Source organism: Crinia signifera, chromosome 12, assembly GCF_055691185.1.
Source record: "Crinia signifera chromosome 12, ASM5569118v1, whole genome shotgun sequence".
Classification (NCBI taxonomy): Eukaryota; Metazoa; Chordata; class Amphibia; order Anura; family Myobatrachidae; genus Crinia; species Crinia signifera.
The window spans coordinates 56751808-56767297 of record NC_139228.1 but is presented as its reverse complement, the minus strand read 5'-3'; the positions used below and the strand labels follow the sequence as shown (position 1 = coordinate 56767297).

The window sequence follows — 15490 nt, the reverse complement described above, 5'->3', positions numbered from 1 at the left end:
CTCACTTGGTCTTCCTCTTCCATGTTGCTCCATAAAGCCGGCTTTGATCAATGCTCGAGCAGTTAATGCTTTCAAATCCAATAGAATCCAGATATGCAATACAGCAGCCGCGTGATTATACAAAAGTCACATCAGGAAAGCGAGAGAACCCCCAAATGTACTACCTGCTGTTTTGTGTCTGTGTGGGTGCACACATGTGCGTATTATACTACTCTGTCTGTACCTAACCTTTTGCTAGATGCATCCGCCACTACTACGGCTAATTTACAATCATTTCACATTTATAAAAGTTAAAATAACATTCAATAATTCATACAAGGTTATCAGGTGTCAAAACTGGAATATATGGTTATTATATGAGGGAGAATTTAGATAAGCCTTGCCTGCATTATGGATCTTTGTATTGTATAACGTCCACTGAAGTGTGAAAAAGAAGTAAGCCAGGAATAGTAGATATGCACTACTAGTACATCAGGGGCCATTGCTGGTCACAATCACGTGCACATGACCTGCTCTTTCTCACAATCATTGCAGTTAGTCACTGTCGATGAACATCCGGGATTACGATCCATTGAAGGATGTCCAAGGCCCCTTCATTGAGGTCATGTTAGCTTTGATTTGGCTATTGGAGCATATCCCTGTGTGATAGGCATAACATGTGAAGGGTTAAACTTCAGAGAAATGATACATTCTATGCAACACGTTACATGGCTGAGCGCTTCTAGTCCGGTAATGGCCATTAACATGTGCTAGAACCTGGGCTGGAAAGTGCTGCTTGTCCCACAGCTCCCAGAATCCCCTGTGTTTCAGCTAAAAGCGGTCTCGTTACCAGTGCTCAGTGCCATGTACACACCCGGCAGCAAGTGCATTCTCTTCCCGAGGGGTCTAACAATGGTTCCTGGCCTGGCTCCCTGCGGCCCCTCTCACTGCCCAAACATAACTTGACCATTAAGGAGATGATGCGTGTTTGACAGGACCCTTATACAGAAATAAATCACTTCCCTGCTCTCATTCTGCTCTTCTGATATTCTGCACAAAAAAAGACACAAATCTAAATTCTGCTTTATCTAAAGGTATAACACCCCTATGCTATCGGTGGGGCTCTGTGTGTCCTCTCCTCTACACCTGCACTTCACCCAACTGCTACCTACATGCCTCTCTACTAATGGTGTATCCTGTCCCCCCACTACACCCTACTGTGCTATCTCTGTACTGTTCCCCCCCTACAACCTACTGTGCTATCTCTGTACTGTGCCCCCCACTACACCCTACTCTGCTATCTCCGTGCCTCTTTCTTGGGCCCTCTGCCTGCAGCACACATATCCCGGGGTGGCTAGCTTATTTATTTATGCAGGATGTGCCCCCTATCAGTCAGGGTGTGCCCCCTATCAGTCAGGGTGTGCCCCCTGTCAGTCAGGGTGTGCCCCCTCTCTGTCAGGGTGTGCCCCCTCTCTGTCAGGGTGTGCCCCCTATCTGTCAGGGTGTGCCCCCTATCTGTCAGGGTGTGCTCCCTATCTGTCAGGGTGTGCCTTATCAGTCTATGGGGGGTATTTATCAAAGTCCCGGGAGAGAAAAAATAGCAATTAAGAAAGTACCAGCCAATCAGCTGTTATTATTTTTCAAACACGGCCTGTATACAAGATGACACTTATCTCTCACAAATGTATCTCTCTCTAGACTCCCCATTTCTGTCACCTGTGGACGGCAGATAAGAACCACTTGGCCCATCTAGTCTGCTCCTTTTTTTAACCATGTTACCTCAAACCATATCAGATCCTTATTTATTTGTTAGGATATCAATATGCTTATCCCAAGCATGTTTAAATTGTACTGCTGTATTTGCCTCTACCACCTCTGATGGGAGGCTATTCCACTTACCTACTACTCTTTCTGTGAAGTAATTCTTCCTCACATTTCCCCTGAATCTTCCTCCCTCTAGTGTCAGTGCATGTCCCTGTGTTCTGCTGCACCTCTTCCTGTGAAGAATGTCTCCCACCTGCACCTTGTTAAAGCCCTTGATATATTTGAAAGTTTCTATCATGTCCCCCCTTTCCCTTCTCTGCTCTAAAGTATACATATTAAGATCTTTTAGTCTTTCCTGGCACGTTTTGTGATGTAGGCCATGCACCATTTTAGTTGCCCTTCTTTGTACAGTCTCTAATGTATTTATATCCTTCTGGAGATGTCAGAGTTATTCCAGTTCTCCCTCCTGCCACCACTTTCTGTCCCCCTCCGTCTGGTGCACGTTTTGTCACCTGCTTGTGCAAGGTCCCAGGAAAGAGATTCCTCCACCCAGGCACGATCATACCCTCCCCTCTCCTGTCAGCCTGTGTCCAGCCCCCCTCTCTACTTTCAGAGCCCATCCAGCTTTCCATTCCTGCACAGCTCCAGCTACGATCCTGTGCGCATCTCTTCCAGGTCTCCTCACCTGGCACTCAACACGTTCTCTCCTGGAGATCGCCCAGTCTGGACCTTCTCACCTGCTCCTACTGCTGAGGTTCTCCCGGGAACTCTCCATCTATTCACTATTGTCCTTGGACCTCTGTAATTCCTCCAGCGTGCAATTCTGTGCACCTCCAATGTCCCTGCTAGAAGACGTCTCATTTCTACAAGGTAAATCTGCACCACAAATCCCTGCACTGTGCCTGACTGTTCCCCTGACCTGCATCACTCACCTGGATATATATATATCTCCAGCACTGCCCCACTACCCACATATACTCTCATTCCATGTCTCCTCAACACATGCAACCCTCTCTACCTGCATCACTCTCTATGGGGGAGATTTAGCAAAGTTTGGAGAGAAAGATAAAGTGCCAACCAATCAGCTGACTGTCATTTTGCAACAAAGTTGGAAAAAAGATGTCAGAAAATGATTAATTGGTATTTTATCTCTTTCCAACCTTTGATACATCTCCACCTGTCTACGCTGCAGCTACCTTCACTCTGTCCACACAGCTCGCTACACTCCTCACTCTGTCCACGCTGCCCTTACTCCTCACCCTGTCCACACAGCCCGCTACACTCCTCACTCTGTCCACACAGCCCTTACTCTCCTCACTCTGTCCACACTGCCCTTACTCTCCTCACTCTGTCCTCGCTGCCCTTACTCCTCACCCTGTCCACACAGCCCGCTACACTCCTCACTCTGTCCACACAGCCCGCTACACTCCTCACTCTGTCCACACAGCCCTTACTCTCCTCACTCTGTCCACACTGCCCTTACTCTCTTCACTCTGTCCTCGCTGCCCTTACTCTCCTCACTCTGTCCACGCAGCCCTTACTCTCCTCACTCTGTCCACGCAGTCCTTACTCTCATCACTGTATCCACGCAGCCCTTACTCTCATCACTCTGTCCACATAGCCCTACACTCTCATCACTCTGTCCACGTAGCCCTACACTCTGATCGATCTGTTCACACAGCCCTTACTGTCACCACTCTGCCCACGCTGCCCTTACTCTCCTCACTCTGTCCACGCAGCCCTTACTCTCCTCACTGTATCCACGCAGCCCTTACTCTCCTCACTCTGTCCACGCAGCCCTTACTCTCCTCACTCTGTCCACGCAGCCCTTACTCTCCTCACTCTGTCCACGCTGCCCTTACTCTCATCACTGTATCCACGCTGCCCTTACTCTCATCACTCTGTCCACGTAGCCCTCTACTCTGTCCACGTAGCCCTACACTCTCATCACTCTGTCCACGCTGCCCTTACTCTCATCACTGTATCCACGCAGCCCTTACTCTCCTCACTCTGTCCACGCAGCCCTTACTCTCCTCACTCTGTCCACGCAGCCCTTACTCTCCTCACTCTGTCCACGCAGCCCTTACTCTCCTCACTCTGTCCACGCTGCCCTTACTCTCATCACTGTATCCACGCTGCCCTTACTCTCATCACTGTATCCACGCTGCCCTTACTCTCATCACTCTGTCCAGGTAGCCCTCTACTCTGTCCACGTAGCCCTACACTCTCATCACTCTGTCCACGCTGCCCTTACTCTCCTCACTCTGTCCACGCAGCCCTTCACTTTACGGTTATGGTATAAATTATACAGACTCATCATATACAGTCATATGGTCGATCACTAATTGTCGACAGTCACAAGGTCGACAGGGTCTTAAGGTCGACATGTAAAAGTTCGACATGGTTAAATGATCAACATGAAAAAGGTCGACATGGTCAAAAGGTCGACATGTTAATGTTTTTAGGGTGTCTGTGTCGACATAGGTCGACATGGGCACTGTCTAAGTGTACCGCTGCACTCGCCATGCTTCGGGCTCGCTGCGCTCAGCACACTATTTTATTCTCCCTCCACACCCTAGTGGATGGTAGGGTTTGAAATACCGCCTGTCGGCACATGTCTGCAGAAAAATTAGTAAAAGAATGCATGTCAACCTTTTTACCATGTCGACCTTTTCACCATGTCAACCTATTGCCTGTCAACCTTTAAACCCTGTCGACCTTTAGACCCTGTTAAACCTATTGGGTGTTGCCCTTTAAACCCTGAAGACCTTTTGACTGTCAACCTTTTAACCCTGTCGACCTTTTGACTGTCGACCATTAGTGGTCGACCATATGACTGTCTGTAATGAGTCTGTCTATGACCAGTCCGGATACCCTACTTTACACCTCACCCTCTGTCCATATAGCACCATGAACATCGTCACCCTGGCAATATAGTTTACATCTTGACTTTGCTCTACCCAGTGTCAAAAGACTCCGTTCTGTGCCCGGTTCCGGACTGTCATTGGGAATAATGGACCTTACAGAATGTTGTGTATCTGACTCTGCAAAATTGCACAATCAGTAAGTATGATGTATGCCAGGTATCATCTGTGACCTGATCTCTGTGTATTAGGAGGAGGGAAGAGGTCACTGTCCCCTGATGTCTATGTATTAGGAGGGAAGAAGTTAGTGTCCCCTGATGTCTATGTATTAGGAGGGGAGAGGTCAGTGTGCCCTTATGTCTGTGCAGTGGCGTAAGTTCGTTCCAGTTGCCCGGAGGCTAGATAAATATTGGTGCCCCCCAAATAGCTAAATCAGTAAGGTGTCTGTCTCTAGTAAAACAGGTCATGGGTTCCAATACAGGATGTGACACTTGCAAAAATGATATTAGGAGGGGAGTCAGCCTGAGAAGGGATATCAATGGCTTTCAATTAACTGATTCAAGCTGGCAAGCTCCTTGAGAGCAGGAGCCCGGCGGCAGATGACTCCATTGTCTCCCAGAGTTACGCCTCTGTGTCTGTGTATTAGGAGGAGGGGAGAGATAATTGTCCCCTGATGTCTGTATATAAGAAGAAGGGGAGAGGTCAATGTGTCCCCTGATGTGTGTATTAGGAGGAGGGGAGAGGTCAGTGTGTCCCCTGAGGTGTGTGTAATAGGAGGAGAGGAGAGGTCACTGTGTCCTGATGTCTGTATATAAGGAGAAAGGAAGAGGTCAGTGTGTCCCCTGATGTCTGTGTATTAGGAGGATGGGAGAGACCATTGTCTCCCCTGATGTCTGTGTATTAGAAAGAGGGGAGAGGTCAGTGTCTCCTGTTGTCTGTGTATTAGGAGGAGGGCAGAGGTCAGTGTGTCATGCTCTCTGTATATTAGGATGATATGTATTAGGAGGAGTGGAGAAGTCAGTGTGTCCTGATATCTGTGTATTAGGAGGAGGGGAGAGGTCAGTGTGTCCTTATGTCTGTGTATTAGGAGGAGGGGAGAGGTCAGTGTGCCCTGATGTCTGTGTATTAGGAGGAGGGGAGAGGTCAGTGTGCCCTGATGTCTGTGTATTAGAAGGATGGGAGAGACCAGTGTCTCCCCTGATGTCTGTGTATTAGGAGGAGGGGAGAGGTCGGTGTGCCCTGATGTCTGTGTATTAGGAGGAGGTTAGAGGTCAGTGTCTCATGCTCTCTCTTTATATTGGGATGATATTATTATTATTATTATTATTATTAACAGTTAGCACACATATTCCGCAGCGCTTTACAGAGTATATTTAAACATTCACATCAGTCCCTGCCCCAGTGGAGCTTACAATCTATATTCCCTACCACATGCACACACACGCACACACAGACATTCTAGGGTTTATTTTGTTAGAAGCCAATTTTTGGTATTTTTGGATTGTGGGAGGAAACCGAACTACCCGGAGGAAACCCACGCAAGTATGGGGAGAATATACAAACTCCACACAGTTAGGGCCATGGTGGGAATCAAACCCATGACCTCAGCACTGTGAGGAAGTAATGCTAACCATTAAACCGTCCATATTACCCTAGATATCTGTGTATTAGGAGGAGGTTAGAGGTCAGTGTTGTCATGCTCTCTTTATATTAGGATGATATCTGTGTATTAGGAGGAGGGGGAGGGGTCACTGTGACCCTGATGTCTGTGTATTAGGAGGAGGGGAGGGTTCATAAGGTGAGGTTAGTGTTATGCTGCTGGTAGGCCTGAGTTTATAAACCCCCCCTTCCATACTAGATACAGCCGGTAGGTGTTGTACCGTAGATACATTACAGAATTACAGTAACGCATTACATGATCCCTGGTCTCCTCTCTGCAGGTTCCTCTTCAGGATGACCTCTGATGATCGACATCTGACCTCTGAATGTTTTCTGAAACGGGAGACATGCAGCCCCTGCTCCGTGGTGGGATCTGTTACACATCACAGCCCCAGTGAATCTTCTGACACTAGTGGGACTTTCAGCCTATCACTGGGTGGTCTGGACTCCTCTCCAATCTGTAGCAGCCATAGACACTTTGAGGTCTGTAGGAGAACAGGATCTCCTGCTAAGTGTGAGTACACACTCACTGCGGTCCCCAAGAGGTTGTGCCTAGTGTGCGGAGATGTGGCATCTGGGTACCACTATGGTGTGGCATCCTGTGAAGCGTGCAAGGCGTTCTTCAAACGTACCATCCAAGGTATGTTCCTATGAGGTGGGGACATTCTCAACAATCCTGGTTTCTTAATGTGTAAGAATGGTGCCAATGAATTAGTGGTATCTGGTTGTGCCAAGGACATCTACCATTGTCAATAAAATGCTATAACCAGTAGTAACCAGATGTATACTAAAACAATGACCACCAGGTTGGTTGCTTCTGTGTGTTATTATGTCTCCAAGTAATGTGTACCCACTCCCCAGGTAACATCGAGTATAGCTGCCCGGCCTCCAAACAGTGCGAGATTACCAAGCGGCGGAGGAAATCCTGCCAGTCCTGCCGATTCGCCAAGTGTCTGAAGGTCGGCATGCTGAAGGAAGGTGAGGACAGAAGTGTGCAGCCTTGTTCACAGGTGTGGTCACCACACGTCCATTTATACATCTATCACATCGCTCAGATTTCTGTTGGACTCAGTCTAACCTGTGTTTGCAATGCTAGTCTGGAGGTACGGAACCTGACTGGTGTTCACCAAGAACCACCTGAAGGACTTCACAGCATAGAGCGCACAGGCCGTGGTTCCTGGCGAATACAGCTTGTGCTTACACCAGGATCTTTATTCACAGGAGTGCGACTGGACCGGGTCCGAGGTGGGAGACAGAAATACAAAAGGCGCCTGGAATCAGAGAACGCGTTATATGGACTACAGGTGGCAGCCGGCCATAAGAAACCTTGTGAGTGCAATAATTTAACAGAGGAGACTGTGGGCGAGCAAGAGGCCTAACACCATAAGCTTTGTATGTACAGTACGAGGGGGCGGCCTGACAAGACTCTGGGGGGCTGAAATATCTGTGAAGGGGAGGAGTATAACAACTGTGGGGCTGCGTAGGTTGGGGGCTGATGAGGCTAGCTAATGGAGGTACAGCCTAACAGGACTCTGTGGGATACATTTACTAAAATGTGAGTTCTATTGAAGATGGGATGTTGCCCTTAGCAACCAATAAGATTCTATCTATTTTCTTCTAGAATCTAGAGAAGATGCTAAAGAACTAAGTAGAATCTGATTGGTTGCTATGGGCAACATGCCATCATCAATAGAACTCCCATCTTGGTAAATTTACCCCGTGGGTCTATGTAGATTGGGAGGAGGAGCTAATAAGGCTGGATACTATTGGTCACCCATTACCGAGGGCTGATTACTGGGAAAGTACATTAAATAAATGAATGTTATTCCCCTGTTATACTGTTGCTGTGGACGTTATGTTGACATGCATAATGTTGACAAGGTCATTATATTGACATTGTACATGCTGACAGTCGACGTGTTGACAAAGTGCTACAACGCTAACCACAGCCTAACCCTACCTGCGGCCTAACCCTATCTGTGACCTAACTATAATAACCCTAACATGAACCTCACCCTAATCACAGCACAGATAAAGAAACAACCCAGTACATAGGTGAAATGTTCTAGGTTGCTTCTTTATCTGCCCATCCTCACAATCTGATGAGTTTTCACATGACACAATAGATCCCTCAAACATTATCCAGATCTATCTCTGATATTATGATCTTGTCCTTTTCGCCTCTTATTTGTCCACTGTCCTCATGTCTCAGTGCAGATGGTTGCAGAAGTGTATTGGAAATGTATTGGGCGTTGCGGATGCATGAGGGTTCTCCATCTCATGGGAATGTTCTTGGAGCGTTGCAGCTATGTCACTAAAGTGGTTGCATAATGGCTGCTTAGTCGCTGTGGTGTATAATGGCTGCTTAGTGGTTGCATAATGGCTGCTTAGTCACATTCTGATGGAGGTTCTACACCTAGCCTGGCATCTGGGAATGCACCAAGTGCTTTTACAGCATTTGTGGATGCTCAAAGTGGGCATCCCACCTTCAGACACATGTATGTGCCCCAGGGAAGACCTTTGTAGCAGCATTATAATTTATGTATAAGGAGCCACAAGGTTCCATAGCAGACTGGTAGCCATGCTGAGAATTAAGAGCAGGATGATTTGCAGGGAATGTTTCACCCACAACTTAGCCAAGTATCTGTCTTGTTCCAGACACAAGGGCAAGGATTGTATCACACCTTCTAGTGGCGGAGCCAGAGAAGATCTACGCCATGCCAGACCCAACTCTTCCGGATAGTGACATCAAAGCCCTGACCACACTCTGTGACCTTGCAGACCGTGAGCTGGTGGTGACCATTGGATGGGCCAAACATATCCCAGGTCAGTGACTCTTCCTACAACTCATAGGCGTGTGTGTGTACAGAGCTCATTACTATCCCATCCATTAACCCTATTACACCCTATAATAGAGGGTGTGCAGAGCCCACTACTATCCTGTCCTCAGACATTGACCCTATTACACCCTATAATGGAGGGTGTGCAGAGTCCACTGCTATCCAGTCCTCAGCCATTGAACCAATTACACCCTATAATGGAGGGTGTGCAAAGCCCACTACTATCTCATCTTCAGCCATTAATCCAATTACACCCTATAATGGAGGGAGAGTGTGCAGAGTTAACTACTATCCCATCCTCAGCCATTATCCTTATTACACCCTATAATGGAGGATGTGGAGCACCCACTACTATCCTGTCCTCAGCCATTAATCCTATTATACCCTATAATGGAGGGTCTGCAGCATCCACTACTATCCTGTCCTCAGCCATTAATCCTATTACACCATATAATGGGTGTGAAGCACCCACTACTATCCTGTCCTCAGCCATTAATCCTATTACACCATATAATGGGTGTGAAGCACCCACTACTATCCTGTCCTCAGCCATTAACCTTATTACACCCTATAAAGGAGGGTGTGCAGAGCCCACTACTATCCTGTCCTCAGCCATTAATCCTATTACACCCTATAATGGAGGATGTGCAGACCCCACTACTATCCCATCCTCAGCCATTAACCTTATTACACCTTATAAAGGAGGATGTGCAGACCCCACTACTATCACGTCCTCATCCGTTACCCATATTACACCCTATAATGGAGGGTGTGCAGAATCCACTACGATACCATCCTCAGCCATTATTCATATTACACCCTATAATAGAGAGTGAGCAGAATCCCCTACTATCTCATCTTTAGCCTTTATTCCTATTACACCCTATAATGGAGGGTGTGCAGAGCCCACTACTATGTCATCTTCAGCCATTACACCTATTACACCCTATGATAGAGGGTGAGCAGAATCTCCTTCTATCTCATCTTTAGCCTTTATTCCTATTACACCCTATAATGGAGGGTGTGCTGAGCCCACTACTATCCCATCCTCAGCCATTAATCCTATTACACCCTATAATGGAGGGTGTGCAGAGCCCACTACTATCCCATCCTCCACTACTAACCCTAATATACCATATAAAGGAGGATGTGCAGAGCCCACTACTATCCCATCTTCAGCCATTACACCCTATAATGGAGCATGTGCAGACCCTAATACTATCCCATCCTCCACTACTAACCCTATTATACCCTATAAAGGAGGGTGTGCAGAGCCCACTACTATCCCTTCCTCATCCGTTAACCATATTACAACCTATAATAGAGGGTGTGCAGACCCCATTACTATCCCATCCTCAGCTATTAACCCCATTTTACACAGTATAATGGTGGGCGTTCAAAGCCCACTACAATTCCTCATTGGAGAGGGGTGAACCTTGTTATAGAAGAGCAGGGGACCTAGAACTGAGCCTTGTGGTTCTGACAGGAGTGAGTAAAACACCTAGGACTGAACCTTATGGTACTGATAGAGGAGAGTAGATGACCCAGGACGGAGCCATGTGCTATTTTTAGAGAGTAAAGAACCTAGGATTGAGTCTTGATGTTCTGATAGGAGTTAGCAGAGGACCCAGGGTGGAGCCTTATGGTACTTATAGAGGAGAGTAGAGAAATTGCCGGCATTGTGGTGGTCTGGATTCCGGCATCGGTATTTTGACCGCCAGGATTCCGTCCGCCGGGATTTTTACTCTATCTGGAGTAGAGGACCTCGGACTGAGCCTTAAGATAGTGATAGAGAGTAAAGAACCTAGGATTGAACCTTGTGGTCTCCAACTGGTATGAGCTTAGTTGGTGGGATCTAGAGAAACCAACACTGACGGTGCAATTTAATCCTTAGGATGAAAACCAGGATAGGATAGTGTCCTGGATACTTAAGGATTGTAGTGTTTGTATAACAAGGAAGATCCAAGAGGATTAGAAGTAAGTAATAGCCTCTTCATATAGCAGTGTTCAGATCATTGAGAAGTGTTGGGAAGAAGAGTATGAAGTAGGTTGAGCGAGGACAGTAAGCTTATTATATATGTATACTAGCGCCACCTTCTGGCTACGAAGCCACAAGTGCTGTTAGAGTGTAGTAAGCATTGAACCAGAATCTATTCATTAATGTATACAACGGGTGCCTGTCCTGCAGGTTTCTCCACTCTGTCCCTGGGCGATCAGATGAGCTTACTACAAGGGGCCTGGATGGAGATCTTACTGCTGGGAGTTGTGTTTCGCTCGCTGCCATACCAGGATGAGCTAGTGTACGCTGAGGACTATGTCATGGATGAGATGAGGTCCCGAATCAGTGGCCTACATGATCTGTATGTGTGCACTATGCAGTTGGTGCACAGATACCGCAAGCTTCGCCTTGGCAAAGAGGAGTATGTTACGTTAAAAGCTCTGGTACTCACTAACTCTGGTAAGCAACTTCCATATCAGCATTACTATTCCAGTGCTACAAACCACACAGGCACTACTCTGCTATTCCAGTACTACAAATCACACAGCCACTAAACTACTATTCCAGTATTACAATCCACATAAGCACTACTCTGCTATTCCAGTACAACAAAACACACAGGCACTACTCTGCTATTCCAGTACTACAAGCCACACAGGCACTAATCTGCTATTCCAGTACTACAAACCACACAGCCACTACACTTCTATTTCAGTATTACAATCCACATAAGCACTACTCTGTATTCCAGTACTAAGCCTGGCACGAGCACTCTACTATTCCAGTCCTACAACTCACACAAGCACAATGCTATTTCAGTACTACAGCGCATACAAGCACCCTAGTATTTCAGTACTACAATGCATACAAGCACCCTACGATTTCAGTAATACAACTCATGCAAGCACTCAAATATTCCAGTACTACAATGTGCACAAGCACCCTACTATTCCAGTACTACAACTGATGCAAGCGCCCTGCTATTCCCATACTACAACTCACTCAAGCCATCTGCTATTCCAGTACTAAAACTCCCACATGCACTCGGCTATGCCAGTACTACAATGCATACACGCACTCTGCTATGCCAGTACTACAATGCACACAAGCCACCTGCTAGGCCAGTACTACAATGCATATACGCACTCTTCTATTCCAGTACTACAATGCACACAAGCCACCTGCTATTCCAGTACTACAACGCACACAAGCCACTTGCTATTGCAGTACTACAATGCACACAAGCACCCTGCTATTCCAGTACTACAACTCATACAATCACCCAGCTATTACAGTACTACAACTCCCACATGCACTCTTCTATTCCAGTACTACAACGCACACAAGCCACCTGCTATGCCAGTACTACAACGCACACAAGCCACCTGCTATTCCAGTACTACAACGCACACAAGCCACTTGCTATTGCAGTACTACAATGCACACAAGCACTCTGCTATTCCAGTACTACAACTCATACAAGCACCCTGCTATTCCAGTACTACAACTCCCACACGCACTCTTCTATTCCAGTACTACAACGCACACAAGCCACCTGCTATTCCAGTACTACAACGCACACAAGCCACTTGCTATTGCAGTACTACAATGCACACAATGACCCTGCTATTCCAGTACTACAACTCATACAAGCACCTGCTATTCCAGTACTACAACTCCCACACGTACTCTGCTATTCCAGTACTACAGCTCACCCTTTCCCTCTGTCTGGCAGACTCTGTGAACATAGAGGATGTGCAGAGTGTACAGAACCTGCAGGATCTGCTCCAAGAGGCTCTGACTGAATATGAGAACAGCCATCACCGCGATGAGCCACGAAGAACCGGTCAGCTCCTTCTCACCCTCCCTCTACTGCGCCAGACTGCCAGCAAAGTGGTCCAACACTTCCACGGAGTCCGGGCACAGGGTCAGGTTCCAATGCACAAACTGTTCCTGGAAATGCTGGAAGCGAAAGTGTGAGAGTGGTCTCTACTGTTTGGTATTAGTGACTCTGGGGACAGGAACTAGAACTGCACACGATGGACCCACAACTGTATAACATGTAATGACCACACAATACACACAACACTGAGTCCATGCCGCCCACCAGCCTGGCACCAGCTGGTAATTCTTCAAGGACACCAAGAATGGGCCAAATCTGTGTGGACCCCATCTGCAGCTGTTCTGCGCTATGATCCTCTGAATGTGACTGGCCATGGCCTGGAGGGGCAGTACATGGGCATGAGATCAGCGCTAATGGGTTGGATCTGGTACAGAGGGAACTGGCATTCGTATACGGCCATAAATCCGCCCCGGCAGCGCACACGGCCACTTTCCCTCAGACCCAGAATGAGACCCCTTGTATGCAATCTGTGTTTTCAGATGTTGCACGTTGAATACGTGTGTAGGTACTGCACACACTCTGTCCAGCCCTCCGCCTGTGTGCGTCCCCAGTGACTGAGCTGATATAAAGTCATCTTCTGCTAGTATAAATATCACACCCCTTCTATCTATCGGCCGCTCCGAGCTATCCATTGTCCAATCAATTCAAGCCCAGCTCAATTAGCTCCACTCAGATAACAGAGTACAGAGGCGGAACAATGATGTCACAACTGCATCATAAGAGGGGCATTCACTTTCCCCACCAGATCCCTACATTGTTTTCACACTATTGCTGCATCACCTAGTGGATGATGACGGCTGGTTATTATGGATCAGTTCTAGTTTGGTAACAAGGGTGAACTCACAGACCATAGCTCCCAACTTGGCTGAAAGGCAGCTTCAGAAGGAGGACATTCAAACAGCTTCAGCAGTCTGATGCTACCGAATCCCCAGGGCTCTCCACTAGCACTTATTTGCCTGGAGCCCCGTGAGTCCTTGCACATGTGCCATGATAATACACCCTGACAGCTCACTGACTGTAGCATGGCATGGCAGAGACATATAGTACCAATGGCGCGGCAGCACTGAGGATTCTCCCCTCCAGTGCCACAGCAGCCATCATCCAGCGCCCGATGGCCTGCACTAGAGTCAATTGTGCTGTTCTCTGCCTGATCAGCTGGGGGCGCACCAGGCCCAAGTGCAACGATGTAGACTCAGCACAGACTCAACATAAGTTGGACAATCGGTTGTGAAAGTCCCATTACTAAGGTGCAAGTAGTGGCGGTAATAACATATTTGGTTGAAGGGGTTTCTGAATGTTGGGAGGAAAGAACCGAGGCTGCCATAATCCCCACTAGGGCGACATATAAACCAGAGAACCGCTCCTGTAAGTGTCAGCTCTCTGAGCACAATAGTACAACAAAAACATGTTTCTGATAAATGTTCACTTTATTAAATGTATTCTTTCAAGTTGGAATATGTGTGATCATCGCTGAAATGACGCTGTATGCAATCTACTGTCAGGCTTTATAGCGCTGCTACACCAGTGGGGTATCTGCCCCCAGGCTTTATAGCGCTGCTACACCAGTGGGGTATCTGCATCTAGGCTTTATAGCGCTGCTACACTAGTGAGGTATCTGCCCCCAGATTTTATAGCGCTGCTACACCAGTGGGGTATCTGCCCCTAGGCTTTATAGCACTGCTACACCAGTGGGGTATCTGCCCCCAGGCTTTATAGCACTGCTACACCAGTGGGGTATCTGCCCCCAGGCTTTATAGCGCTGCTACATCAGTGGTGCTTCTGCCCCCAGGCTGTATAGCGCTGTTACACCATTGGGGTATCTGCCCCCAGGCTTTATAGCGCTGCTACATCAGTGGTGCTTCTGCCCCCAGGCTGTATAGCGCTGTTACACCAATGAGGTATCTGCCTCTAGGCCTTATAGCGCTGCTACACCAGTGGGGTATCTGCCACCAGGCTTTATAGCGCTGCTACACCAGTGGGGTATCTGCATCTAGGCTTTATAGCGCTGCTACACTAGTGAGGTATCTGCCCCCAGATTTTATAGCGCTGCTACACCAGTGGGGTATCTGCCCCTAGGCTTTATAGCACTGCTACACCAGTGGGGTATCTGCCCCCAGGCTTTATAGCGCTGCTACACCAGTGGGGTATCTGCCCCCAGGCTTTATAGCGCTGCTACATCAGTGGTGCTTCTGCCCCCAGGCTGTATAGCGCTGTTACACCAATAAGGTATCTGCCGCCAGGCTTTATAGTGCTGCTACACTAGTGAGGTATCTGCCCCCAGGCTTTATAGTGCTGCTACACCAGTGAGGTATCTGCCCCCAGGCTTTATAGTGCTGCTACACCAGTGGGGTATCTGCCCCCAGGCTTTATAGCGCTGCTACATCAGTGGTGCTTCTGCCCCCAGGCTGTATAGCGCTGTTACACCAATGAGGTATCTGCCCCCAGGCTTTATAGCACTGCTACACCAGTGGGGTATGTGCCC

The 15490-nt window shown here is 47.8% G+C and overlaps 1 protein-coding gene across 1 annotated transcript; it reads left to right on the top strand.

Moving 5' to 3' along the window:
* Positions 1–1913: 1913 nt before the first annotated feature.
* ESRRB (estrogen related receptor beta) lies at positions 1914–14463 on the top strand. The gene is made up of 8 exons (XM_083166024.1): positions 1914–2613; positions 4708–4806; positions 6548–6906; positions 7128–7244; positions 7488–7595; positions 8925–9092; positions 11295–11564; positions 12841–14463. Exons 2-8 carry the CDS (start codon positions 4757–4759, stop codon positions 13083–13085), a joined length of 1317 nt encoding a protein of 438 aa, XP_083022150.1. The 5' UTR covers positions 1914–2613; positions 4708–4756; the 3' UTR covers positions 13086–14463.
* The last annotated feature ends 1027 nt before the right edge of the window (positions 14464–15490 follow it).

What these genes read in the sequence shown, in the direction of transcription:
- ESRRB (XM_083166024.1), top strand. Translation starts at nt 4,757, where the DNA reads ATGGACCTTACAGAATGTTGTGTATCTGACTCTGCAAAATTGCACAAT. An exon ending in CTTCAAACGTACCATCCAAG is followed by an intron (nt 6,907 to 7,127) that starts GTATGTTCCTAT and finishes CCCACTCCCCAG; the next exon opens with GTAACATCGAGTATAGCTGC. An exon ending in GGTCGGCATGCTGAAGGAAG is followed by an intron (nt 7,245 to 7,487) that starts GTGAGGACAGAA and finishes CTTTATTCACAG; the next exon opens with GAGTGCGACTGGACCGGGTC.